Source organism: Carcharodon carcharias, chromosome 10 (assembly GCF_017639515.1).
Source record: "Carcharodon carcharias isolate sCarCar2 chromosome 10, sCarCar2.pri, whole genome shotgun sequence".
In the NCBI taxonomy this organism is placed as follows: Eukaryota; Metazoa; Chordata; class Chondrichthyes; order Lamniformes; family Lamnidae; genus Carcharodon; species Carcharodon carcharias.
Genome location: NC_054476.1, coordinates 166,096,966 through 166,122,540, shown reverse-complemented (window position 1 = coordinate 166,122,540; position 25,575 = coordinate 166,096,966). Strand labels below are relative to the sequence as shown.

The 25,575-nt window shown below is 38.8% G+C and overlaps 1 protein-coding gene across 1 annotated transcript in view; it reads left to right on the top strand.

The window, feature by feature from the left end:
• supt6h (SPT6 homolog, histone chaperone and transcription elongation factor) overlaps nt 1–25,258 on the top strand; it is an 81,725-nt gene extending 56,467 nt beyond the window's left edge. Inside the window, exons 22-37 of the mRNA XM_041197132.1 lie at nt 700–837; nt 1,320–1,487; nt 1,984–2,111; nt 3,204–3,411; nt 4,417–4,564; nt 4,689–4,831; nt 9,098–9,238; nt 9,332–9,527; nt 9,860–10,098; nt 10,602–10,715; nt 14,889–15,013; nt 18,002–18,114; nt 18,376–18,456; nt 19,389–19,543; nt 20,552–20,721; nt 22,139–25,258. Of these exons, the coding sequence (XP_041053066.1) occupies nt 700–837; nt 1,320–1,487; nt 1,984–2,111; nt 3,204–3,411; nt 4,417–4,564; nt 4,689–4,831; nt 9,098–9,238; nt 9,332–9,527; nt 9,860–10,098; nt 10,602–10,715; nt 14,889–15,013; nt 18,002–18,114; nt 18,376–18,456; nt 19,389–19,543; nt 20,552–20,721; nt 22,139–22,328 (2,457 nt within the window). The 3' untranslated portion in view covers nt 22,329–25,258. The remainder of the gene's footprint in view (nt 1–699; nt 838–1,319; nt 1,488–1,983; nt 2,112–3,203; nt 3,412–4,416; nt 4,565–4,688; nt 4,832–9,097; nt 9,239–9,331; nt 9,528–9,859; nt 10,099–10,601; nt 10,716–14,888; nt 15,014–18,001; nt 18,115–18,375; nt 18,457–19,388; nt 19,544–20,551; nt 20,722–22,138) is intronic.
• The last annotated feature ends 317 nt before the right edge of the window (nt 25,259–25,575 follow it).

The following is a 25,575-nucleotide window of genomic DNA, read 5'->3' as shown; positions in this document are numbered from 1 at the left end:
AAATTGCAATAAAAGTCATTTTCTACATTGAATTTTAATGTCTAAGTTCGTAAATTGTAAATAAATGTAGGCTAAAAACAAAAAAACTGCGGATGCTGGAAATCCAAAACAAAAACAGAATTACCTGGAAAAACTTCCTTAGCACTTGAGTTTTTCCAGGTAATTCAATAAATGTAGGCTACTGTATTTGAAAAAGTTATTTGTTGTTTTTGAAGAAAATTAAGCCAAATACACACGATATATATTGTACCTATAAGTACTGGAAGCATATTGTGCACCTGTTGCATCTGAAATTTAAATTAGTATACAAGTATTCTCAGCACAGATCTATTCTTGTGGTTCAAAATTAAATTACATTAATATTAACTTCAATTTAAAATCTGTGGCACATTCTTGGAACACAATTTGTCATCCTTTTTCTTCTCCCTTCCCTTTTTCTGGCTAAGTCCCTGATTTCCACAGTACTGATGTTTGTGTGAAGAAATGGCCACATGCCCCTCAGGGAGAAATGAATCTGAGGGATATTTGTAATGCTTTGTTCCTGTGGGTCTCCGAGCAACCTACTGAAGAAAGGCATTGGCAGAGGGCTGGGAATGTCTCTCAGTTGTGATTTATTGAGATCAAAAGGCTGAAATAAAGTAGAAGGATTTGTATTCTCAACAAAAACGCTTTCTTTAACTTGGTTCTCTTGTACACCAGAATGATTTTAGGGATTATCCACCATTGCTTCGTCAAGCAGTATCATTGGCTCGTCGGGTACAGGATCCACTTGTAGAGTTTGCTCAAGTTTGCAGTTCAGATGAAGACATTGTTTGTCTCAAATTCCATCCATTGCAGGTAATCTATCTTGTCATTTTATTTTTCACATTTATACTCAACTTTTTAAAAATGGAAAATACTGAAAAGTATTTGTGTGTAATAGATTTAAGGAAGTAGATCTTGATTTTGTGCACTAATGTAAAACAGGTGATGTTTGGCAAGTCCTCATACAACTTGACACTTACACTCTTCAATTTAAGCTGTTATGTTGGAGCACATCTGTTGTATACTTGTTATGCTGTCAGAAAGGTGGGTGAGTGTGAAAAATTGCTGTTAATTTTATAAGGCTGATTATGATGCAATTTAATCATTGTCTCTAATGTTAAAGATTCAGCAGTTTTGGAGTTAAGTACCCAAGTTACGTATAACTTTTCTCTCAGATACTGAGAGAGAAACATTTGTGTGGATCATGCCACCCTCAGCTCACTCTAACCTGACTTAAATTGAAAGAGGCTTTAAAGTGCTTTCTTGCATGGTTCATTTTTTTTTCTACCCCTCAGGAACAAGTAATAAAAGAAGAATTATTGAATGCACTTTACTGTGAGTTTATAAATCGAGTGAATGAAGTAGGTGTGGACGTAAACAGAGCAATAACCCATCCACATACTCAGGCACTGGTTCAGTATGTCTGTGGTCTAGGACCTCGTAAAGGATCGCACCTGCAGAAGGTAGGAATGTAAACTGAAGACTGCTGATTAGGGCTGAATCATTTTGGTCATGTTCTTGTCAATTGTAATAGGCACTGTAGTACTGCTAACATCAGAAAGGTGTGGCTGGTTCCATATTGTAAATCCGCACTATTAAAAATTTTATCTTAAGCACGACATTTGGTGGGTGGGACGAGGTTTGAAGTGCATTGAAGGGAAAGGGAAGCATAAAAGAAATATTTAAAATAGCTATATATCCACTGAAAGCTTGTGAAAGTTTTTTTTAAAGTGAATTGCACCGAGAAACCCAGCAAATAAACCCCAATCACTAATAGCATTTTGCATGCTTTGTTCGCTAAAGATCGGTTGACCTACAGACATGCATAAAGATGTACAGCCAGACAATTGCATTGATTTTGAAGACTGAGACCTTAATTCTGTAAGCAGCAGTAGGATTATGCTTTTGACTTCTGTACGAACTATTAACCAACAGGCGAATCATTATTTTATTATGCAGATCCTCAAACAAAATAACACTCGCCTGGAAAACAGGACCCAGCTAGTCACGATGTGCCATATGGGCCCAAAAGTCTTCATCAATTGTGCAGGATTTATTAAAATAGATACTGCATCATTAGGGGACAGGTCAGTTTTAATAATGCAGAAGTACAGTTTGTGAAATTTTGTGCACTGTTGAGTGTATCCTTTCTAGTTTTCCAGTAATGTGACAATTGCAGTTGTCCAGGTCTATAATACTGTAGTGAGCCAGGGGTCTCCAGCTACCTAATAACTCTTGCACATTGCCATAATGTCTGAATTATTTGTTATGACGTTAAAACAAAAATTGTATTCCCTTCCATCCATTTTTATCTTTTTGGATATGGGCATTGTCTTTTAGAGTTTATTACTTCATAATGCACCTTGGGGAGCATAATTGGAGTGAGTTTAAAAAATATTTCAAAATTGTAAAACTTGAAAAATGTTATTCTTTGAGATTTATATTTTGGGTATTGAATTCTAGGATGATATTTTTATTGAATTATATTTTGCTGTGCATCCCAGACTTGGTGATTAATGCTCTTTTGTATTACCTGCCTTTTGGAAAAAATGGTGGTAGCAATCATCCAAATGAGTGATAATTTGGCCAAATCCTGAATTAAGTCTGTTGTCCCCCTTTAATCGTTGGCATGTTGTCAAATGTACTTAGGATTTCTTATATAATAGCTACTGATAAACATTCACCATCCTCCATGATGACCAGGGCAGGATGTGATCACAACACACAATAATGCCCTTCAATATTTTAATCAAACTGAGTGATAGCCTTGGTGTTATGTATTGGCAGAGAATTTGTAGTGGGAAATAAACATATATTTTGTAGATTAGTGATGGAAAGTTTTCAATCATTGTGAGTTTGAAGGAAGAATGAAACTTTATTATCAGTTACATCATTGTAATTTATCTATTCTGAGTAATGTTGATCGGCAAGATACATGCCCAATTACCTGTACAGATTGTTTGGTTAATCATTATTGAACAAATTTCCCCAAACTCAACGAATTTTCTGGCTGACTTTTAAGCTCTTAAAGTGAGTAGGATATATGATATGTAATATATAATATGTATATAAATCAAACCAAAGTTTGACAAGCAAGGAACATTGATTTCCATTTGTCTTTTGCTCACATAGCAATGTTTACCTACTTATGTAACATTTGCCCTGTGTAATATCTGCAGTACTGATTCCTACATTGAGGTCCTGGATGGCTCTAGAGTTCACCCTGAAACTTATGAGTGGGCCAGGAAAATGGCTGTGGATGCACTCGAATACGATGAATCAGCAGAGGATGCTAACCCAGCTGGAGCACTGGAAGAAATTTTGGAAAATCCTGAGCGACTAAAGGACCTTGACCTTGATGCATTTGCAGAAGAACTGGAGAGGCAGGTTGGTGTTTTCGCAAGTTGCTTTTCAATTGAATGCTTAATTCAGAATTGTTTGTCAGATATAATGATAATAATAGTGCAAAATAACGGAACATTTTTATCAGCTTTCTGTGTATTGACAAGTATGCTGCGTTTCAATATTTACTGATTGTCCAGAATTGACAGATAATGTGTTTTTTTTATATCCTTATTATAGATAAATGGTACAATGTGCAATGAACCTTAAAAAAAACAATTTGCACTTGATACAGAGATATTTTTCCTTCCATCCTAACATTGCTAATTTGCTGTGGTGCAACTTCATAGACACTACCAGCCTTTTAACCTAACCCAATTGAATATTTATCATGTGTGAGTTGGCAGTCAGTGACTTCTCAGCTGAGCACAAACCTGCGCATGCCTGCCAAGTATTTGCTTATCTGTATTTGCACATTATATGCTTCCTCCACTTAAGGCCATGGATGTTGTTCCCAATTGTAATCCGAACCAACTTCAATTGATCAAAATACTGTTTTGTGTAGCGTACGCCAACTAGTACAATCCGTTTGAATAACAGGCTTTTCAGATTGTGCAAAATTATTTGTGGGAATACTTTTATGTTTTGCTACTTTAAAAAGTAACTTCCTTCTTCCCCAAAAAAGCAGGTTGTTTTCTAGAAACCCACTGTTGTTCAACAGCTTTTTAAGTACTATTTAACATTTGTGAATTTAATTTTATACCTACACCTCAGCACATGCTACTCAAAAGCACAACTGACTTATAAAAATGAAGTTAATATGTTTAAAAAGTATGCTGTGAATAATTCTGTGTACGTGTTAACTTGATGAGGTAGTCTGTATTTGCAAATATGCATATTTACCACTAATGTTAAAAACAAAACTTTTGTATTGAATTTTAATGAATTATAATGAACATTGCTTCTTGCAACTGCTAATTAACTAATAGAGCAAGTAATTTTCAGTGTCTAGTTTGCACAGGTTGATCTATTTTAATTTATCATTAACAGGGGTATGGTAACAAAGGTATCACACTGTATGATATTCGAGCTGAGCTGAGCTGCAGGTATAAGGATTTGCGTGTACCATGCCGTGCAGCAAATTCAGAGGAAATTTTCAACATGCTAACTAAAGAAACTCCAGAGACTTTTTACATTGGTAAGGTCTCTCTCTCTGTGGCCCTGAATAGATATAATTAGAAAAGCAATATTATTAAACTTCTTTTTAATTTTGCAAGTTTGCTGGAATTATTGTGCTTTTAACTTTTTTTTTCCCTATTTAGGTAAATTAATTACATGCAACGTGACAGGGATCGCTCACAGGAGACCCCAGGGCGAAAGTTATGATCAAGCTATCAGGAACGATGAAACTGGTCTCTGGCAGTGTCCTTTCTGCCAGCAAGACAACTTTCCAGAACTTAGTGAGGTATAGCACTGTTCTAAAATTTGGGTATATAAAATATGCTTCATAATTTTAAAAATTTATCCTAGAATTAAATATGAAATTAATTAAATGCATTATAACTTTCTCCAAAGCCGCCGCCTTTACATAATGCCAGACGTGACTCAAAAAGGAACACTTGTGCCTTGAGATTTTTATTCTTTCATGGGATGTGGGTGTTGCTGGCAGGGCCTTGCATTTGTTGCCAGTGCCTGATTGCCCTTGAGAATGTGGTGGTGAGCCTCCTCCATGAACTGCTGCAGTCCTTGTGGTGCAGGTACACCCAAAGTGCTGTTAGGAAAGGAGTTCCAGCATTTTGACCCAGCGACAATGAAGGAGCAGCGATATATTTCCAAGCCAGTGTGGTTTATGGCTTGGAGGGGATCTGGCAGGTGGTGGTGTTCCCATGTGTCTGCTGCTCTTGTCCTTCTAGGTGAGGGAGCTGATCAAGTGGGCTGCTTTGACCTGGATGGTGCCCATTCTTGAGTGTTGTTGGAGCTGTGTTCATTCAGGCAAGTGGAGAGTATGCCATCACGCTCCTAACTTGTGCCTTGTAGAGGTGGCCAGGCTTTGGGGCGTCAGGAGGTGAGTTAATCGCCACAGAATTCCCAGCCTCTGATCTCCTCTTGTAGCCACAGTAGTTATATGGCTTATCCAGTTCCGTTTGTGGTCAGTGGTAACCCCCAGAATGTTGATAGTAAGGGGTGTTCAGTGATGGCAAGACCATAAGACACAGGAGCAGAAGGAGGCCAATCGAGTCTGCTCCTCCATTCAATGAGATCATGGCTGATCTGATAATCCTCAACTCCACTTTCCTGCTTTTTCCCCATAACCCTTGATTCCCTTACTGATTAAAAATCTGTCAATCTCAACCTTCAATATACTTAATGACCCAGCCTCTACTGCCCTCTGCGGTAAAGAATTCCACAGATTGACTACCCTCTGAGAGAAGAGATTCCTCCACATCTCTGTTTTAAAAGGGTGCCCCCCTCACCCTGAGATTATGCCCTCTGGTCCTCGACTCTCCCACAAGCGGAAACAACCTCTCAGTATCTAGCCTGTCAAGCCCCCTAAGAATCTTATATGTTTCAATAAGATCACCCTTCATTCTTCTAAACTTCAATGAATACAGGCCCAACCTACTCAACGTCTCCTCATAAGAAAATCCCTCCATACCCAGGATCAACCTAGTGAACCTTCTCTGGACAGCCTCCGATGCCAGTATATCTTTCCTTAGATAAGGGGACCAAAATTGTTCACAGTATTCTAGGTATGGTCTAACTAATGCCTTGTATAGTTTTAGCAAGACTTCCCTATTTTTATATCCATTCCCTTTGAAATAAAAGCCAACATTCCATTTGCCTTCGCTGTTACCTGTTGAATTTGTATGTTGGCTTTTGGGATTCAAGCACACTGAGCTGCAGCTTTCTGCAGTCTTTCTCCATTTAAATAACATTCATATCCTCTATTCTTCCTGCCAAAGTGCATAACCTCCCATTTTCCCACATTATATTCCATCTACCAAGTTTTTGCGCAGTCACTTAACCTGTCTATGTCCCTTTGTAGACTTTGTGTCGTCCTCACCACTTGCCTTCCCACCTATTTTTGTGCCATCCGCAAACGTGGCGATAGTACATTTACTTCCCTCATTTAAGCCATTAATAGATATTGTAAATAATTGAGGCCCCAGCACTGATCCCTGTGGCACTCCACTAGTTACAGGTTGCCTTCCCGAAAATCTCCCCCTTGTCCCAACTGTCTTCTCTCAGTTAGCCAACCCTCTATCCATGCTAATATACTACCCCCAACACCATGGGCTCTTATCTTGTAAAGTAGCTTTATGTGCGGTACCTAACCGAACACCTTTTGGAAATCCAAATATATTACATCTGCTGGTTCCCCTTTATCTATCCTGCTTGTTACCTCCTCAAAGAATTCTAATAAATATGTTAGGCATGATTTCCCCTTCATGAAGCCATGCTGACTCTGCTTGATTAAATTATGTGTTTATAAATGCTTTGCTATTACATCCTTTATAATAGATTCCAACATTTTCCCAATGACAGATCTTAAGTTAACTGGCCTATAGTTACCTGTTTTTTTGTTTCCCTCCCTTTTTGAATAAGGGTGTTACATTGGCCGTTCTCCAATCCTCTGGCACTTTTCTAGAATCTAAGGATTCTTGGAAGGTTACTACCAGCTATCTCTGTAGCTACTTCATTTAATATCCTAGGATGCAACCCATCAGGTCCAGGGGACTTATCGGCCTTTAGCCTCATTAGTTTCCTTTTTCCCACCTAGTAATAGTTATTATACTTATTTCCTCCCCCTCTTTTGTCCCTTGATTATTTAGTACTTTTGGGATGCTATTAGTATCTTCTACCGTGAAGCAAAGTATTTATCTAACTCCTGTGCCATTTTCTGGGCACCCATTATTATTTTCCTAGCCTCATTCTCTAAGGGCCTATGTTCACTTTGGCCTCTCTTTTCCTTTTCATGTATTTAAAGAAGCTCTTACTGTCTGTTTATCTGTTGCTTGCTAGTTTATCTTCAAAGTTCATTTTCTCCCTCTTTACTTTTTTGGTCATCTTTTGTTGCAGTTGAATGTCAAAGCCAGGTGGGTTAGTTTTTCTTTTGTTGGAGATGTCATTGCTCACCATGGGTGGCACAAATGTTACTTTCCAGTTATCAGCCCAAGCCTGAATACTGTCCAGATCTTGCTACATATGGATACTGACTATTTCAGTAGCTGACGAGTTGTGAATGGTACTGGTTATGAGCTAAAGACTATTTCAGATACTTGAGTGCAGAAAATCTAGGCCGATACTCCAGTGCAGTTCTGAGGGAGTTCTTAATAGTCAGAGGTGTTGTCTCTTGAATGAGCTGTTAAACCAAGGCCCTGTCTGTCCTCCCACATGGGCGTAAAAGATCCCATTGTGCTATTTCAAAGAAAAGCAGGGGAATTCTCCTGGCCAATATTAATCCCACAAATAAAGTCACAACAAAGCAGATTATCTGGTCATTATCAGATTCTTATTTGTGGAGCCTTGACATATCTCCCACATTATAACACTGACTGTACTTCAGAAGTACATCATTAGCTGTAAAGCACGTTGTGACATTCTCCAGATATGAAAGGCACTAAATAAATGCAAGTCTGTCTTTTCTCTCTCTCTCTCTTTCTGTTTGGCCCGCTCGGGTAGGTATGGGTATCTGGTAGCATGCAGGAAGCCCAAAAGTTCGGGTCACCGCACACGTTGTGGAGTTTTAACTCCACATCATGCATGTGACATCACTGACTGTTTTCCCCACCTGGACATCAACCCACGTTTGGCATCCAAATAAGTGGAAAACTTTCCAACAGAGGCCAGAGGACCAGAGAAGTCCTAGCCCCAACCTCATGTAAGGGAGGGGCATGGGTAGAGATCACAGCAGGGTGGAAGTAGGAGAGGGTGTATGCATCAAGGCTTTGGGGTGATTGGGGAGTTCAGATTGGGTTGTGGAGGAGGGGGGTTGATCAGAGGCATCAAGGGTAGCAAGTGTGGATTTTGATGGCAAAAGTCAGAGGACTTGGGTTGAGGTGTGGGGAGATTGGAGGGAGATCAGAAAAGTCAGGGGTGTTCAATCCCAGTAGTGTACCGAGTCAAGGACATTGGATCCAAGAGGCAAGTGTAAAGACACTCCTGGATCTAACAATCATTGCCTTCCTGTAGTTGCCAAGGTTTGGGAAACTCGGGCGTCAGAGTTAAATTTAAAATTATGCATAAAAATGATGCACAATCTCATATCATATTTAAATTGCCAACTCTCATCCAGAGAGCGGTTTGGTTGCCCAACCCTCAACCCCCACCCATCTCCCACCTCCACCAAAACAAGAAGTAGGTGGGTTTGGTTCAGGATTCAGATTGTTAACACCCAAACCCACCTGTTGTGGGGCTTCAAATTCATCTGCCTCTGTCTGCCTGCTTTCTACCTGTGTCTCTGTCTGCCCATCTGCCTGTCTGTTTGTCTATCTGCCTGCCTAACTCGCTGTCCACCCGGAGCTCTGTTTATAGCATAAAGATCTAAATATGAGAATTTGTTTCCTTAGAGCATGCCTCTTTAAAGGAACACACATTACTGCAAAAGGCTGTGAGCATGACAAATGTTACTTTCTTCCCTAACATTGTCCTTCACATTCTTTCAGCAGGAAAATCTCAAATCGCTAAATAATTGAAGCTGCTCTCAAAAGATTGGTTTTTTCCCCTGCAGGTTTGGAATCATTTTGACAGCGGTGCCTGCCCTGGTCAGGCTATAGGAGTGAAAACAAGGCTAGACAACAATGTTACAGGTTTCATTCCAACAAAGTTCCTCAGCGACAAAAATGTTAAACACCCTGAAGAAAGGGTCAAGGTAGAGGTTATTCTCTTTCAAACTATTTCTCTATTTCCCACATGCGGTGATATCTGACTAGACCTATAATTGACTACTGCTGTTCCCTTGTAGATTGGTATGACTGTGCACTGCAGAATAATGAAGATAGACATTGAAAAATTCAGTGTGGACCTTACGTGTCGAACGTCTGATCTAATGGACAAGAACAATGAATGGAAATTGCCCAAGGACACATATTATGACTTTGATTCTGAGGCTGCAGACCGGAAAGTGGAAGATGATGCAAAGAAGAAACAGCAGCGCACAAGTAAGTTTAAAATTTAAACAAATAATTTGAATTCTTTATATTGAAAACCTCAGTATCTTCAGTCTGTTGAGCTCAGTTTTCAGTTGATTCGTTAATCTGGAATATGCTTTAACATTCCAGGCTAGTCATGTTATCTTCTGAATGTAACAGAGCCCCAGGCAGAGACTTTCGCTGTGTTTCTCTTTGGCATTCAACTCGAGAAAACATTCTAGCTTTACAAACTTGTGAACTAGCGGGTCTAAGATATTGGTAATATGTCAATGCTGAAATGTCTGTGATTTTTTTAATTGAATCATTTTATTAATACTTATTGACTCTTAACTCTCTTATAGCATACATCAAGCGCGTAATAGTGCACCCGTCATTCCACAATATCAACTTCAAGCAGGCCGAGAAGATGATGGAAACCATGGACCAAGGAGATGTTATCATCAGACCTAGCAGCAAGGGAGCAAACCACCTCACTGTAACTTGGAAAGTGACAGATGGGATCTATCAACATATAGATGTGAGAGAAGAAGGCAAAGAGAATGCCTTCAGTTTGGGACAGTCTCTTTTGATTAACAATGAGGTAAGGAGAAAAGCACATCTTAATCTACTTAAGTGTAAATTTTGATTTTATGAAGCTCCATTGAATTTGTATCAAGTGGAATATGTGTGAATCCTGATGTCTATAATAGGCATCACACACTGCCCTCAAAGCAACTGCATAGCTTTTTTTGTCCTTCCTCTGCAACGAAATGCCTCTATTTACAATTAAAAATACAGATTTGATACTGGTTACTGTTGGCTTCAAATTTAGAGTAAATTATCTCAAATGTGAAATAATGAATATTTTCATACACTTTCTTCAGCTTTCCTTGTACATTCATATTACACTTGGGTGTAGAAGTTATTTGATGCATATCTTAATGCAGTGCATGAAACATCTTCTTCATTCATTAAAGTTCTTAAGTAGTCCTGCAAATGCTTATCAATTATATATGATATACATATGTTTATATATTCTTATTGAAAAGTGCATCTTGCATTCTAAGGTTCTTACAGGTTTTGATCTGCAATTTCATTTTCCAGGAATTTGAAGATCTTGATGAAATTACTGCTCGCTATGTGCAGCCAATGGCATCTTTTGCTCGTGACCTGCTGTATCACAAATACTACCAGGATTGCAGTGGTGGAGACCGCAAGGTATTTACACAGCCTGTAAACTGACTAGTTCACTAATGGTTTCTTGGGGAACAATTCTAATGAGCTTATTAATATGAATATTGAGAAAATAGAAACATGTTTTGCTTTTCAACTGCACATTAACATTAGTTTTTATTATGTCTCAATAATCTGGGCATTTTATGCTAAAGTATCTTAAAGGCAACCAAGCAAGTATACTTCAATAAAATGATTGTTTCTGCCACTGGGGGAAGGGGATGTGGTGCAGACTCATGAAGAGACACTCAACAGGGGCAGTCATTGGCCCTTCCTGGGAGTTGGTTATAGGAACCTGTCATGTTTCCGGTGGTGGGGGTAATTTTGACAGAATGGGCAGAATTTAGAATACAAATTACTTTTAAAACATGCTTTTAACTTAAAGAGTGCTTTAAAGGGGCTAAACTCAGGACAGTCAGGCCTGCAGGATCCATTAAATCAGCATGCTGCAGGCAATGAAAGATAATTTGACATTCTGGCAAACATCCCCACTGCCTCCTGCTGTATTGCTATTCATTTGAACTCGGTAGGGGTCATTGTCAAGTTAAGCTGGTGGACTCTGCTCTGGACGAGTAGGGATAGGCAGTTTTGACTAAATGAGAGACAAATGAGCAGGAAACTGGCGGGGAAGAAGTTTTGCCCCAGGCAATGTGGCAGAATGCATAGGAGCTATTTTGTCAGATTACATGATCCACTGAACTGTGGTAGCATACCTGTCCTTTATTTCATATCATATGACAAGGATGTAAGTTGTACCAGTTTGAACTAAATGATCCTCATCATACATACCTGTTATCATGTATGGATCACCTCAATTTGAAATAATTCAGTTTACAAATTCAATGAAATTTTACCACTTCCAGTATTAACTTGACCTGCCTTCAGAACAAATTGAAGAGATATTGTACACAAGACACAAATAATCCCATCCATAGAGATGCTGCTGTTACATGCTGGGTTCTGTGGTTATGCAAGCAGATATAGGACTTGAGAGTCAGTCTCAAAAAGACTCTCATCATTTATAGGAGCGACTGATACCACTGGGCAAGAGAAGGTATTTATGGCAGACTTAAAATCATAATTGGCATTGGTTGTAGCCTGGGTACAAATGATGCAAAACAGGAAAAGTTGTTACAGGAGAGGGAAGCAAAATCGTGTACAGTACTGAGACTCATCTTACAATTGTCATTGCAACTGAATATAATGCGTTAGATGAGAAACAAGAGGCCACAATGCTTGCTATTACATAATAGATTTTCACAAGCTCTATCCAAAAGGTCATACCTGTTGGATCAAGAATAGACCAATAAGCCCCTCAAGTCTATTCTTTCCTTCTGTTAGAAGATAACTGATCTTGCTCAACTCCGTTTACCCTCCTTTGGTCCCTATCCCTTGATGTGTACAACCTTTTGTTGGAAGGAATTCCAGATTTTCACTGCTCTTCGTGCAGGAAAATGATTTCTGATTTCACTCCTGAATGGCCTGGTTCTAATTTTAAGATTGTGCTTCCGTTGTTCTGGATTTCCCTGTTGGAGAAAATAGTTTCCCTGTAGCTACTCTATTGAAACCTTTTTATAATTTCAAACACCTTGATTAGATCACATGGGAAAAACTCCAAAAATACATGCCAAGTTTATGCAATATGTCATCATAATTTAACCCTTTAAGCCCTGGCATCATTTGGGTGAATACATTATACCCCTTCCAAAGCCACTGTATTCTTCCTGAGGTGCAGTGTCCCAAATTGTTCGAGGCTCTGTATAACTTGCTTCCCCTTTTGTGTTTCAACCCCATTGAGATAAAGGCCAACATGAATGCATTTGATGCGTTTTGGAAGGAAGAATGAAGAAATACAATATAAGCTAAATGATACAATTTTAAAGGGAGTGCAGGAACAGAGAGATCTTGGGATTTATGTATAAACATTTATGAAGTTGGCAGGACAAGTTGATAAGGTTTTTTAAAAGTGTACGAATGCAAGAAATTTATGCTAAACCTTTATAGACCATTGGAACATTGCGTCCAATTCTGGACACCGCACTTGAGGAAGAACATCAAGGACTTGGAGAGGGTGCAGAGGAGCTTTTTCAGAACAGTTGCAGAAATGAGAGACTTCAATATGTGAAGAGATGAGAGAACCTGGGATTGCGCTTCTTTGAGCAGAGAGCAATAAAAATAGATTTCATAGAGGTGTTCAGAATTATGACAGGTGTGATAAAACATGGAGAAACTTTTCACTTGCAGAAGAGTTGATAATTGGAGGACACAAATTGAAATTAATTAGCAAAAGAGATAAGATATGATTTGGAATACATTGCCTGAAAGGGTGGTGGAAACAGATCCAACATGAACTTCCAAAAGGGAATTGGAAGAATTTGATAACGATAGGTAAGAGCAGGGTGAATTGGACTAATTGGGTAACTCTTTCTAAGACACTTTGGCATGTACCATCTCCTGTACTTCATGATTCTATAATTAAGTATCTATTTTCACAGTACAGGAGAGGACAAACTACCAGCAATATAGGGGAACCTAAAAGATCAAAGGGAGGAACTCTGGGTTTCCATTAACCTTTTTTGTGTCTGTGCAATAGCTTTTAACTATTTGTGAACCTAGACACCCAAATCCCTTTGCTCCTCCACAGATCCTAATCTCTTACCGTTAAGAAAATATTCTGATTTTGTCTTTGTGGAATCTTACAGAATTTAACCCCACTTGTCCACATTGAATTCCACCTGACAGTTTTGCCCACTCAGTCAAACTGTCTATGCCTTGTATCCATCTACGTAACTTACCATACCCACTCATATAGTATAATCTGCAAACTTGGGGGTGCAGCTCCCAATTTCTTTATGCATCATTGATAAATATGGTGAAAGGCTGAGGCCCTAGCACAGATTCCTGGGGAACACATATTGGTACATCATGCTGATGAGAGAATATGTTCACAATTATGAAAATCCTACTTTGTACTCACTGTCAATTACTATTTATGTGCTACATTTTTAACTCTGGTATAAAGCTTTAATTTTAATGATTCAGTCCCAGTAGTGCAACATAATGCTGGCCACCCTCAGCCATCGGTCATCATTCGTTCTTTTCAATTTTTATCTTAAAACGTTTGTGGGTGCTTGTGTCTTGAGCTGTCACATCTTTCTCACAGTGTGAGTGACTGTTGTAAGTTTGATCCCCCTACATAGACAAAGGGGCAAGTACTGTTTGGTCACCAATATGACTAATGTAACATGCAGATTGTACTTGATTAGTGCATTTGATGTTCCATAGTGTTCTAACTATCCATTAAATCAGCGCAGAGTGAGTTATAGCTTTGAATCGAGATGTGGTAGCCACAGGATTCTGCATATTAACTGCTGCATGGTAGAATGATTAGCTAAGCAATCCTAGGTTGCACTGAGACAAGCAAATGTGCAGATATTTGTTTCTGTTGGGCTATTGTTGCTATTTTACAAAATTCAAGCAAAGGTTTTAATGCAGCGTTTTATTGCATAATGGAGCTTTGGGAAAACTGACCACCGGTGTGTTGCTGATGAAATAATGGAAGCCTGGGATTCAACTAAGGCAGTGGTTCAAATCTAAGTTGCCCGTTTACATGGATTTTGAATTACGCTTTAAAAAGTTGTTAAGGTAGGGTGATTGCCATGTAAAACATTTGGCAAAAGAGTTATTTCTTAAAGCAACAATTTCAGTTTTAAGTCACTTGAAAATCCAGTGGGAGTCAATCTCCCAGCATTTAGAGTCATTAGAGGAGGTACAGTTGGCGCACTCAATTTGAATTAGCCACCAAAGAGAAGGTTCCTTCTATTATAGCAGGTATTTGATGCTCTACCGTACTAATTTAATAATAGATCAGTGGTGTCAATGGCTAAGAATTGTGTCTAAAAGATGTCGATCATGAAAATAAAAAAAGCTAAACACAATAGGTACGCAGTAGGTCAGTCAGTGTCTGTATTGACAAGAGTCATGCTAATGTTTTGATTGCATAAACCTAGCTTTTTTTCCTTTCAAACTTTAAAATTAACATGCGCCGATAAAAACGTTCCCTTTAAACAGTCATTTTTGGGAGGTTACATCGTACCTTCATATTCTGTGAGATGATACAAAAATATTAAATATGACATTAATTATTTTTCTTTTTAGAAAATGGAAGAGCTGCTATCAAAATCCAAAAGGGAAAAGCCTTCTTTTATTCCCTATTTTGTTTCAGCGTCAAAGGAACTGCCAGGAAAATTTTTGTTAGGCTACCAACCTCGCGCTAAGCCAAGGTTGGTATCCCCAAAATGTTGTTTTATATTTTCAATAGATAAACAGCTAATATTCTTAGTAAGCCCATGTAATACCTGTATTGAAAAATCTCTCCTTTCCCTCAGCCCTATGAAGTATTTATCATGGATATAATTGTGATATTCTTGTGCTCCATTGCAGAAAATTAGGCAAGCCAGTAGTATCTCACTAGTGGATTTACAGAGTGGATTGCTGTATATCTGAAAGTCTAGAGCTGAAAAAGCATGTGAATTTCAACTATATTACATTGTTTTATTTTCTGTTAATGGTACAGAACCATTCTGTTTTTAGCAGTCGTTAACTGAAACAAGCAGTATACTAGTTTCTGTGCTCACGCTAGGTGACTGGAAAGAGTCTGCCACAACTTGGGTGTTTTAATTTATAATGTGATGTAAACAGTTCACTTTAGAATAGGAAAATGTCCTATTTTTAGAAAATCTTAATATCTTTCAAAATTGATGCATTACATAGAGGCCAAAGATGTGCATTTGCTAGAACTGAGAGAATTTGGGATGATTCTTAAGCTGCAACCTGGCTGGGTTCTACAGGGTTAGGATCTGAGGAATTTATTTGCAATTGATGGTAGAAAATCTGTTAAATGGATACAGTACATTTGTGGAGAAGAAATGTTATTGAACGGACCCTGCAATTATTACTTTTATATTCTTGTGTGGGATGTGGACGTTGCTGATAAGGCCAGTATTTATTGCCTACCCCTAAGGTGGCGGCTCACCACCACCTTGAACTGCTGCAGTTCATGTGTAGGTACACCCACAGTGCTGTTAGGGAGGGTGTTGCAGGATTTTGACCCAGCAATGGTCAAGGAACATTAATATAATTTCAAGTCAGGACGGCATGTAGCTTGGAGGGAAACCTGCAGATAGTGGTGGTCCCATGCACTTGCAGTCCTTATCCTTCCAGGTGATAGAGGGTCACAGGTTTGGAAGGCGCTGTTGAAGAAGCCTTGGTGAGTTGCTGCTGTGCATCTTGTAGATTGTACACAGTGCTGCCACTGTGCAGTGGTGGTGGAGGGAATGTATGTTTAAAGTGGTGGATTGGATGCCAAACGAGTGGGCTGCTTTGTCAGGGAGGATATCATGCTTCTCATGTGTTGTCGGAGCTGCATTGATGCAAACAAGTGAAGAATGTTCCATCATACTCCTGATTTGTGCCTTGTAGGTGGCGGATAGGCTTTGGTGAGTTACTCACTGCAGAATTCTGACCTGCTTTTGCAGCCACAGTATTTATATGGCTGGTCCAAATCAGTTTCTAATCAACCCCAGGATGTTGTTAGTGGGGATTCAGCAATGGTAATGCCATTGAATGTCAAGGCGAGATGGTCATTGCCCAGCACTTGTGTGGCAGAAATGTTACTTGCCACTTACCAGACCAAACCTGAATGTTGACCACCAGGTCTTGCTGCATTTGGACATGGACTGCTTCAGTATCTGATGAGTTGCGAATGGTGCTGCACATTGTGCAATCATCTGCAAACATTCCCACTTCCAACCTTATAATGGACAGAAGGTCATTGATGAAGCAGCTGAAGATGGTTGGGCCTAGGGCACTACCCTGAGGAACTCCTGCAGTGATGTCCTAGATCTTTGATAATTGACCTCCAACAACCTAAACCATCTCTCTTTGTGCTAGATATGACTCCAGCCAATGGAGAGTTTTCCCCCTGACTCCCATTGACTCCAGTTTTTTTTATATTCATTCATAGGAGGTGGGCTTCACTAGCTGGGCCAGTATTTATTGCCCATCCCTAGTTGCCCTTGAGAAGGTCATAGTGAACTGCATTCTTGAACCGCTGCAGTCCATTTTCTAGGGTTCCTTGATGCCACACTTGGCCACAGCCTGTCTTGATGTCAGGGACAGTCACTCTCACCTCACCTCTGGAGTTCAGCTCTTTTGTCCATGTTTGGACCAAGCCTGTAATGAGGTCAGGAGCTGAGTGGCCCTGGCAGAACCCAAACTGAGCATCAGTGAGCTGGCTATTGTTGAGTAAGTGCTGCTTGATAACACTGTCAACGACACCTTCCAGCACTTTGCTAATGATCACGAGTAGACTGATGGGGTGGTAATTGGCCAGGTTAGATTTGTCCTGTTTTTGTGTACAGGGCATATCTGGGTAATTTTCCACATTGCCAGGTAATGCCAATGTTGTAGCTGTATTGAAACAGTTTGGCTTAAGGGCATGACTAGTTCTAGAGCACAAGTCTTCAGTACTGTTGCCAGAATATTGTCAAGGCATGGAGCCTTTGCAATATCCAGTGCCTTCAGCCGTTTCTTGATATCACATGGAGTGAATCAAATTGGCTGAAGACTTACATCCGTGATGCTGGGGATCACTGGAAGAGACCTAGATGGATCATTCACTCCTACCAATACTGTCATGGGCAGGTGCATCTGCAACCATTGGATTGGTGAGGACAAAGTCAAATAAGTTTTTCCCCCTCGTTGGTTTCTTCACTGCCTGCCACAGATCCAGTCTAACAGCTATGCCCTTTAGGACTTGGCCAACTCAGTCAGGGTGGACATTGAAGTCCCCCACACAGAGTACATTCTGTGCCCTTGCCAAACTCAGTGTTTCTTCCAAATGGTGTTTAACATGGAGCACTGATTCATCAACTGAGGGGGGGGACAGTAGGTGGTAACCAGCAGGAGATTTCCTAGCCCACATTTGACCTGAAGTCATGAGACTTCATGGGCCCCAGAGCCGATGTTGAGGACTCCTACAACAATCCCCCCCCGACTGTATAACACTGTACCACCACCTCTGGAGGTGATTTGCCCTCGTCAGTGGTCCCAGGGATGCTGCTAGTGGTGCCTGGGACATTGTCTGGAAGGTATGAAATGATAATGGGTTTAAAACCTGGCAGTTCATACCACAACTTTTAAAAATCATTTAACAAAATTTAATGTACATTGCTTTCTGTCTACACTCTAAATGTCATGTTATTTTGTAGGGTAGAGTTTGTTACAGTGACACCAGAAGGATACCGCTACAGAGGTCATGTCTTCCCAACTGTGAATGGACTATTTAGATGGTTTAAAGATCATTTCCAGGATCCTGTGCCAGGTAAGACTACAGATGCCAGTGAAGGTATCTGATGCATAGCGTGTGCATGTTTTATAATGTGCTGAAATTAAGTGGTAAGAAAAATGCAGATGTCATTGACTTTTAATAATCTATATCCACTCTCTTATAGGTTGGATGAAATATATTTTACCACAAAATATACATTGATACATATGCTTTTTTACTATTGTGACAATAGTGTAAACGAGATTTTTATCCTTGCGCTGTGAGTATTGAAATGAGTACGATGACTCTTTTCAGGTATTACGCCTTCAAGTACAAGCAGATCTAGCAGAACACCTGCCTCTATGGATGCAACACCAGCTAATATTAATTTGGCAGGTACGCGTACAGAATTGCTTGCTTTTCCTGTATTAAAACTAGATGCCTTATATTCTTGATTGTAAAATACTTTACTCCTGCAGTTTTATTGCTGTTGAATAAGGCTAGATAACAAGGAAATGAGAAATTTTCATCTAAATTTTCACTAAAGCGGACATTGCAATGAGATTTTTTTATTTGTGGAACTTTTACAGTTCTAAGTATGGCTTTTGGTGCCGTTAGCTTCTTCACTTAACATTGTTGGTGTCACTATCATTCAAGCCCCTTGTATATCCCAGTTAAAAATTCAGTGGCGTTATTCAGTAGCTGGAAGGAGCATAACCAAAATAAATCTTTGTTTAATGTTTTAATGTCTTATCTAATGTGGTTTTAATAAACCAGTGATGGGGATTCGGTCAGATGCCATTTCTTATCTTGCTAGTTGCCCATATTCTATGGTAAAGATCTGTGACTCACAAGATCATCTTGCTATCCTATTTAATATTTAGCTGATAGTCATTTCCTGGTGGACAACAGAATGAATTGGGTACGAGTTTGGTTTTGTAGGGGTTTATAATCTTGCAGCCCTAGACCTCAAACTTAAACCCATAGAAAATCAAGTTAGGTATTAGGGTAATAAAATTGGGAGTCCTGAATTTTTATGGTGTGGTTTGAATTGTTTTGACATGTACGTCTGAAAAGAAAGTGTTTCTATTTTGTGGTATTTATTCAGTCTGCTATAATATATCTTAGTTGCATTGCCAGTAATTAATATTAAGAGCCGTACTATTGTGTACTGAATCTGCCATAATTCTGGCAAGTTTTCAGAGTAGATAAAATAAACTTGTTACTGTTGTACTTCAGGTGTGCTAATGAAATGGAATTTTCTGTAAATCAGTATGTAACTGGTATCCAAAGCAATTAACAAAGCAATCACCTTCCTTCTGTTCTAGATCTTACGCGAGCAGTTAATGCTCTCCCACAGAACATGACGACACAGATGTTCAATGCCATAGCAGCTGTTACTGGACAGGGTCAGAATCCAAATGCTACGCCAGCACAGTGGGGATCTAGTCAGTATGGCTATGGAGGAAGCAGTGCCTATCACGTATGTTGCTGCCTTAAGATTTCTAATTCCAACTTTTTAAAACACCACTGTGCTGGTGCTCGTTTCTAAATCTTTCAAGTACTAAATGTTTGATTCATGTCCCAAACACAAGCTTCCTAGACATGTCCATTGCCCAAAACACCCACCACACAAACGGGAAACTTTCTTTTTCACATAATCTGTGACGTATTGGAAATATTTGCAGAATAATTATCAGCCAAGCTCTCAACTATGCACAATGACAGATGAAATAAACTGTTGTATCATTGCTACAAAGAATAGTAAGTGTGATGTTGAAAATGCTGCCCCCGTCACTGCAATTTCTGCTAGATACTATGCATACACATACAAAGTACATGGCACTTTGGAGATCTTGCATCTCTTGCGCTGGCCTGTAGTGTAGAGAATAGCTTGCAATTCACTGAAAGTACCCCTGAGTTTGCCTGGACTGTCCCTTAGCTAACAATGTATCAGCTTCACAGATGGCACAGTCTCAAGCAAATCAGGAATAAGGTGGGCTGAGCTTGGGACAGTCAAATTGCATGAATCAAGGTTGCTTGCCAGTAAATATCATCTCGGCCAACAAGCTGCATCTGATTTTAACTACCTCCAAGACACAGATCTACTCAAGTGAATCCCCATTATTTTTTTTGTTCTGCTCTCATTCCATAGCCTATGCAGTTACTCACTGGATTGTTTCATACTTTGTTATAATGCAATATTTTATCAATCCAAAAATACAAATGACAAAATCTTCACTAATTGTATTTTCTGCAATTTAACTTTTCGCCATCACTTTATGGGACATAGATATCCTCAAAAGAAAAGTCTTAGGGGTGTATAAGCTTGTATTTTTTTATTCTAGTAGTACTGAGTGTTGGAGTAACAGGTAAACTTTTCATGGTTAAAACATAACAGGGAACGGTGTAAATCTGATAATTTTCTAAAATAGCCACCTATTTTCTGCCTTTAATTGAACCTGATTTTGCAGCATTTATTGTTTTCCAGGTTTTTGCAACTCCTGCGCAGCAACCGGTAGCAACACCATTGATGACTCCAAGCTACTCATACACAACACCCAGTCAGCAACCATTGACAACACCTCAATATCATGGTAATGCTACACCCCAAGCTTCTGTCATACCACCATCTACAACCCGACAAAGGTCACAGCCAAAGTGAGTATTTTTGGAGTGTTGATTGACTCTAAGTTAAGAGGGACAGTAAATAGTGCAGATTGGAGCAGTAAGTTGCAAAGGGTCAAGGAGCAGTTAAAGTTAAGTAAGTGGGAAAAGCTATGGCATTAAATTCAGTGTGGGCACATGTGAGGTCATCATTTTAGACCTAAGAAAGATAATTCCAAGCATGTTCTAAATGATAAACTAAGAACTATAAAGTGGCAAAGCAATTTGGGTGTCCAAATACACTAATCATTAAAAGCTAGTAGACAAATTTTAAAAAGGCTCGGGGAATGTTCTCTTTATCTCAAGGGGGCTGGGATACAAAGAGGTGAAAGCTACGCTTCAGTTTTATAGACCATTTGTCAGACCCCATCTGAAGTGCTGTGGTTGGTTTTAGGCACTGCATCTCAGAAAGGATATATTATTGGTCATTGAAGGGATACAGTGCAGATTCACCAGAATGATACTGGAACTCGGAGCTTGTGTTCCTTTGATTATAATAGATTGAGGAGTGACCTGATCAAGCTATCCAAAATGTTATAAGGATTTGATCAGGTAGATAGGAAGATACCATTTCCTCTGGCAGAGAAATCAAGAACAAGAGGATATAATAAAATTAGAGCTAGGGTCCTGGAGGAACAAAATCTGATTGTACTTTTTCCACAAAAAAATGGTGGTAGAAACCTGGAACTCTCCACAAAAGGCTGTGGATATTTGATCAATGGGAGCTTTAAAGAATGAGGTGAATAGATGTTTGTTAGATAAGGATATCAGGGATATGAGTCAATACAGATAAATGAAGCTGAGGTAATCATCTGCCATGATCTAATTGAGTGGTAAAATATGCTGGAGGGGCTAAATGCCTATTCCTGTTCTGAATGTTTCTATGTTTATATAGCTTGAAATAATGGTTTGAAATTGATATCTTGCTTGTCAGCAATCCAACTGCAGAGCTTCATGCACCAGGTGCATACATCAGGAGCTTGCTTAATGAGATTGCATATTAAAGATGGAAACACCTCAGGGAGGGTGGCCACTGGACTCCCACTGACAAAGCAAACTATATGCTTGGAGCGCTAAGATAAAAATGTGCCCGTGGTCTACACTATTTACTATTTATTTACAAGATTGGAATTGTCTTGCACACCAAAATGAGAAGTAAAATCAGCCATGAAACAGCCTTAAAATGGCAGCTAATTATCAAAGGTGATGGCTGAAGCTCGGATAGAGAATCGATAAGGCACAGGTTTACATCTGTCACCCACAGGCAGCAGCATCCTAATCTCAGGCATTCAGTCCAGGCTTGTGATTGAAAGACATTGTAATTTTGAATGGTGTGCAACTTAAGCAAAATTTAACCTTGCGAAAGAATGGATTCATGAACATTAACACTGTTTCTCATCCTCTGACTTAGGACTTCAACTGCTCATACTGCAGTCGACTGGGGTAAAATAGCGGAACAGTGGCTGCAGGAAAAAGAACAGGAAAGACGAAAACAGAAAGCAAAGATGACTCCTCGACCTTCCCCGAGTCCTATGATTGAAGGGACCCCAATGTCCATCGCTGGTGACGCCACCCCATTGCTAGATGAAATGGATCGGTAGAGGACAAAATGAACAGCATTTGAACTTTAATCCCACCTTAGTTGGGTCTGCTATTTTCAGTGTTTCCCTACACCAAGCATCTACAAATTAGCTAGGGATTTTGTTTTCTAAGCTATGTATTGGCTATTTTCGGAATGTCTGTGACACTCAGTATTGCCCGTACAACAGGAAGTGTGATGCTTTCAGAAACCCAAGGGAAATCACTGGAATGCCGGAGTGGATAGGCCAATGGGCTTGTGTACTATGCCAAATGGCTGAACCAGTGAGTGCATATCCCTGCCCTACTGGGGTTTGCACTTGTGCAAGAAATGCCAGTTTACACACAGCCTAATTTTAATTTCTACAGAGCTCAAATTTCAGAACGTTTGTAGTTGTTAAGTAATGGATAACTCTAAAGCATACTGGTTATCACCTGCTTGACAAACACAAATGCTTCATATACTATAATGGTGTACATAAGTGGGTATATGCAAAATTGTTTTGTTTTTTTATGCTTGTGGTGAAACTTGACAACAACAAACCAATCACCATGTTCTGGTGGGAAAAGATAGTTTAAATTGTACTTGATTTAATGAGATCTTTTTCCCTTTAAATAAAAGAGCATTTAGTTTTCATGACACTTTCTCACATTCTGGTCATTTTTTAACTTATCAAATCAGAACAATATATTTCAGTTACATAATAAGCACGTGAAGTATCAAATGATTCAACCATAAATAGCTTAACTTCTGCATCGGTATTTCAAAACAATTCAGTATGTAAATGATGGCATAAAGGGTAATACATGAGGGATTTGCATAATCTGAGTGAGAAGTTTGATCAGCTTACAATCCCTGAAGTCCAATGGTGTGTTAATAAATGTGTGTGTGTGTGTATATGTATAAATATATATATGTATATATAATAGTGGGTTTATTCCATTTTCAGTTTTTCTTTGCAGCAGCAAATGATGTTCTGACAGATGGAATCTAGGCTCTTACTATTGTACCAAGTCATTTGAGCTGGAGTACCATTGTGCAATGTCATTTGATCTGCAGCATTTGGTTGTAGTAATATATTACAGGGTATGCTGTTTCCCTACAGCAGGTACTGAAATGAAATATGCTTCTGTGGTCCAAATCACTTGGTATGATAGTGCTTCAGCTCAACTCAGCTCACCCAGTCGACAGTCTATCCTGTGGCTTCTGCTACTAGCAGAAAACCATCCCACACATTCCACTTGTAAGGAATGAAAAAGTGATTGGAACAGATGTACCATTTTTGATATCTGTAAAGTCACCTGAATGCCTTCATATTATTCCCTTGTAAGATTCCAACTTGTGTGCTCTATATTTTTCATTGTTGAGGCAAAATAGCACCCAATGTATATTAAATTACTCCATATGTCACATTTGTCAATGATGCAATGTAAAACCCTTTCAAAAACATGGCTCAGAAATAATTGAAGGCCGAGTATTTACAGTACTGTATTATCCAAGATATTTAACCATATGGAGATTGTAGCCAGTTTGTATTAAATATTTGTGTTGCTTATGGAAAAGCATCAATGTGAATTACTATCACCCTCCTTCATCTGTATTTCATTACTGAAATTGGACACCTTCTCTGAAACTGGGCCACACCTGGATTAAAGGTGCTTGAACTCAAGGCAATATGGTTTCAATACGGAATAATATAAAGTTTTTAGAAATAGTGCATTGTCCAAATATTTGTTTCCAACTTGGTTTTTTAATCAATAATAAAGCAAGTCAGGGAAGTTACTTTCACAGTTGGAGGGTGAAGTTTTCAGTTGAAAAGTGGTAAATTAGTAATGATTTACTCATGAGACATATTTGGGGTGTGCTTGTTGTACTTTAATAAACATTTAAGCATTTGACCTAATGCAATGTCTTGTTTACCAAAATAATTAAACACAACTTGTTTATTCATTAAAATTTACAGTAGCTCAAACACTGAAATTAATGGATTTGCAAAGGTTTACGAAACTGAGTCCATGTCTTATCTAACGCCGTTGAAATGTTGGAGTTAGATAGTTTGACAAGGTAGTGGTCCCTATCAAGTAGGAAGGATATATTAAAATAAAAGCAAAATAGTGTGGCTGCTGGAAATCTGAAATAAAAACAAAGTGCTGGAAATACTCAGCAGATTTGGCAGCATCTATAGAGAGGCAATAGAGTTAATGTTTTGAGTTGAATATGACTGTTCTTCAGAGCAGGAAGAATACATTGTCTATCCAGAATGATTGATCCATGAGAGCTTCATTATGTATTTAATCTTTTTGCATTATGGAATAATTTGACACAATCTTGAATGATGTCACCTTGAAGAGGAGAGTTGACATTTTCACCTCGTTAACTAAAGTATCTAAAGCTTTTGTTCTGAATAAAAGTACTGTGAATTCAAATCTTATTAAACATGCAATTTGTAGTTGCACCAAGCAGGTACAAATGTTAACCGTATGCAATTTCAGTAAATCAGCTATGGCACAGCTAACTGACCTGCAAAAACATCTGAATTTGCAGAGTTGTAATTAGGATGAATGTGAGCTAGCTTGGGCTGTACACTGAAGGCAGTTTTATGCAGACTGGGAAACTGTATTATGCTTTGAATTATAATGTTATAATGTTATTCTGTTCCGTTTTACACTGAAGAAAAACATATTTAAACCTATATTGTTACTAGTATCTTAAATCTACTTATCTGTTCTTTTATTCTTGAGAATGCCTTTTCCCACTGATTACTTATGGTGGGAAATATATGGAAAATAATGGGATTCTCTTTGCATTCTATTATTTCAATAATTTAAAGTTTTATGGTTTCATAAATGAGCGTTACCATGTATTTGCAACACAAGGAAATTTAAACCATATCATGCTTTCCATTCTTGATGTCTATTGTATCTTTCCATGAATAAAGCAAATACACCAGGATATTCATGTTTCAATATTTTAATGACTGAATTCCCATAAAAGGTCAAAGGTTGACTGTAACATCCCATTCACAAAACTTCAAAATTAAATGTTTGTCAGCGTATGTCAATTGGCATTTAATATATTGTACTATTCCAAAGGTAGGTTCCAAGCTTTTTTAATTCTAAGTACAAAATCGTTTTCATTTAAACTCATTGTTCAGAACATCACTTGATGGAATCAGCATTTTACTTTCCAAATCTGAGCTTGTATGCTCAAAGGAAAATGAATACAGTACTTTAAGGGATTACATACTGGAAAATCTGCCCTGCATATTT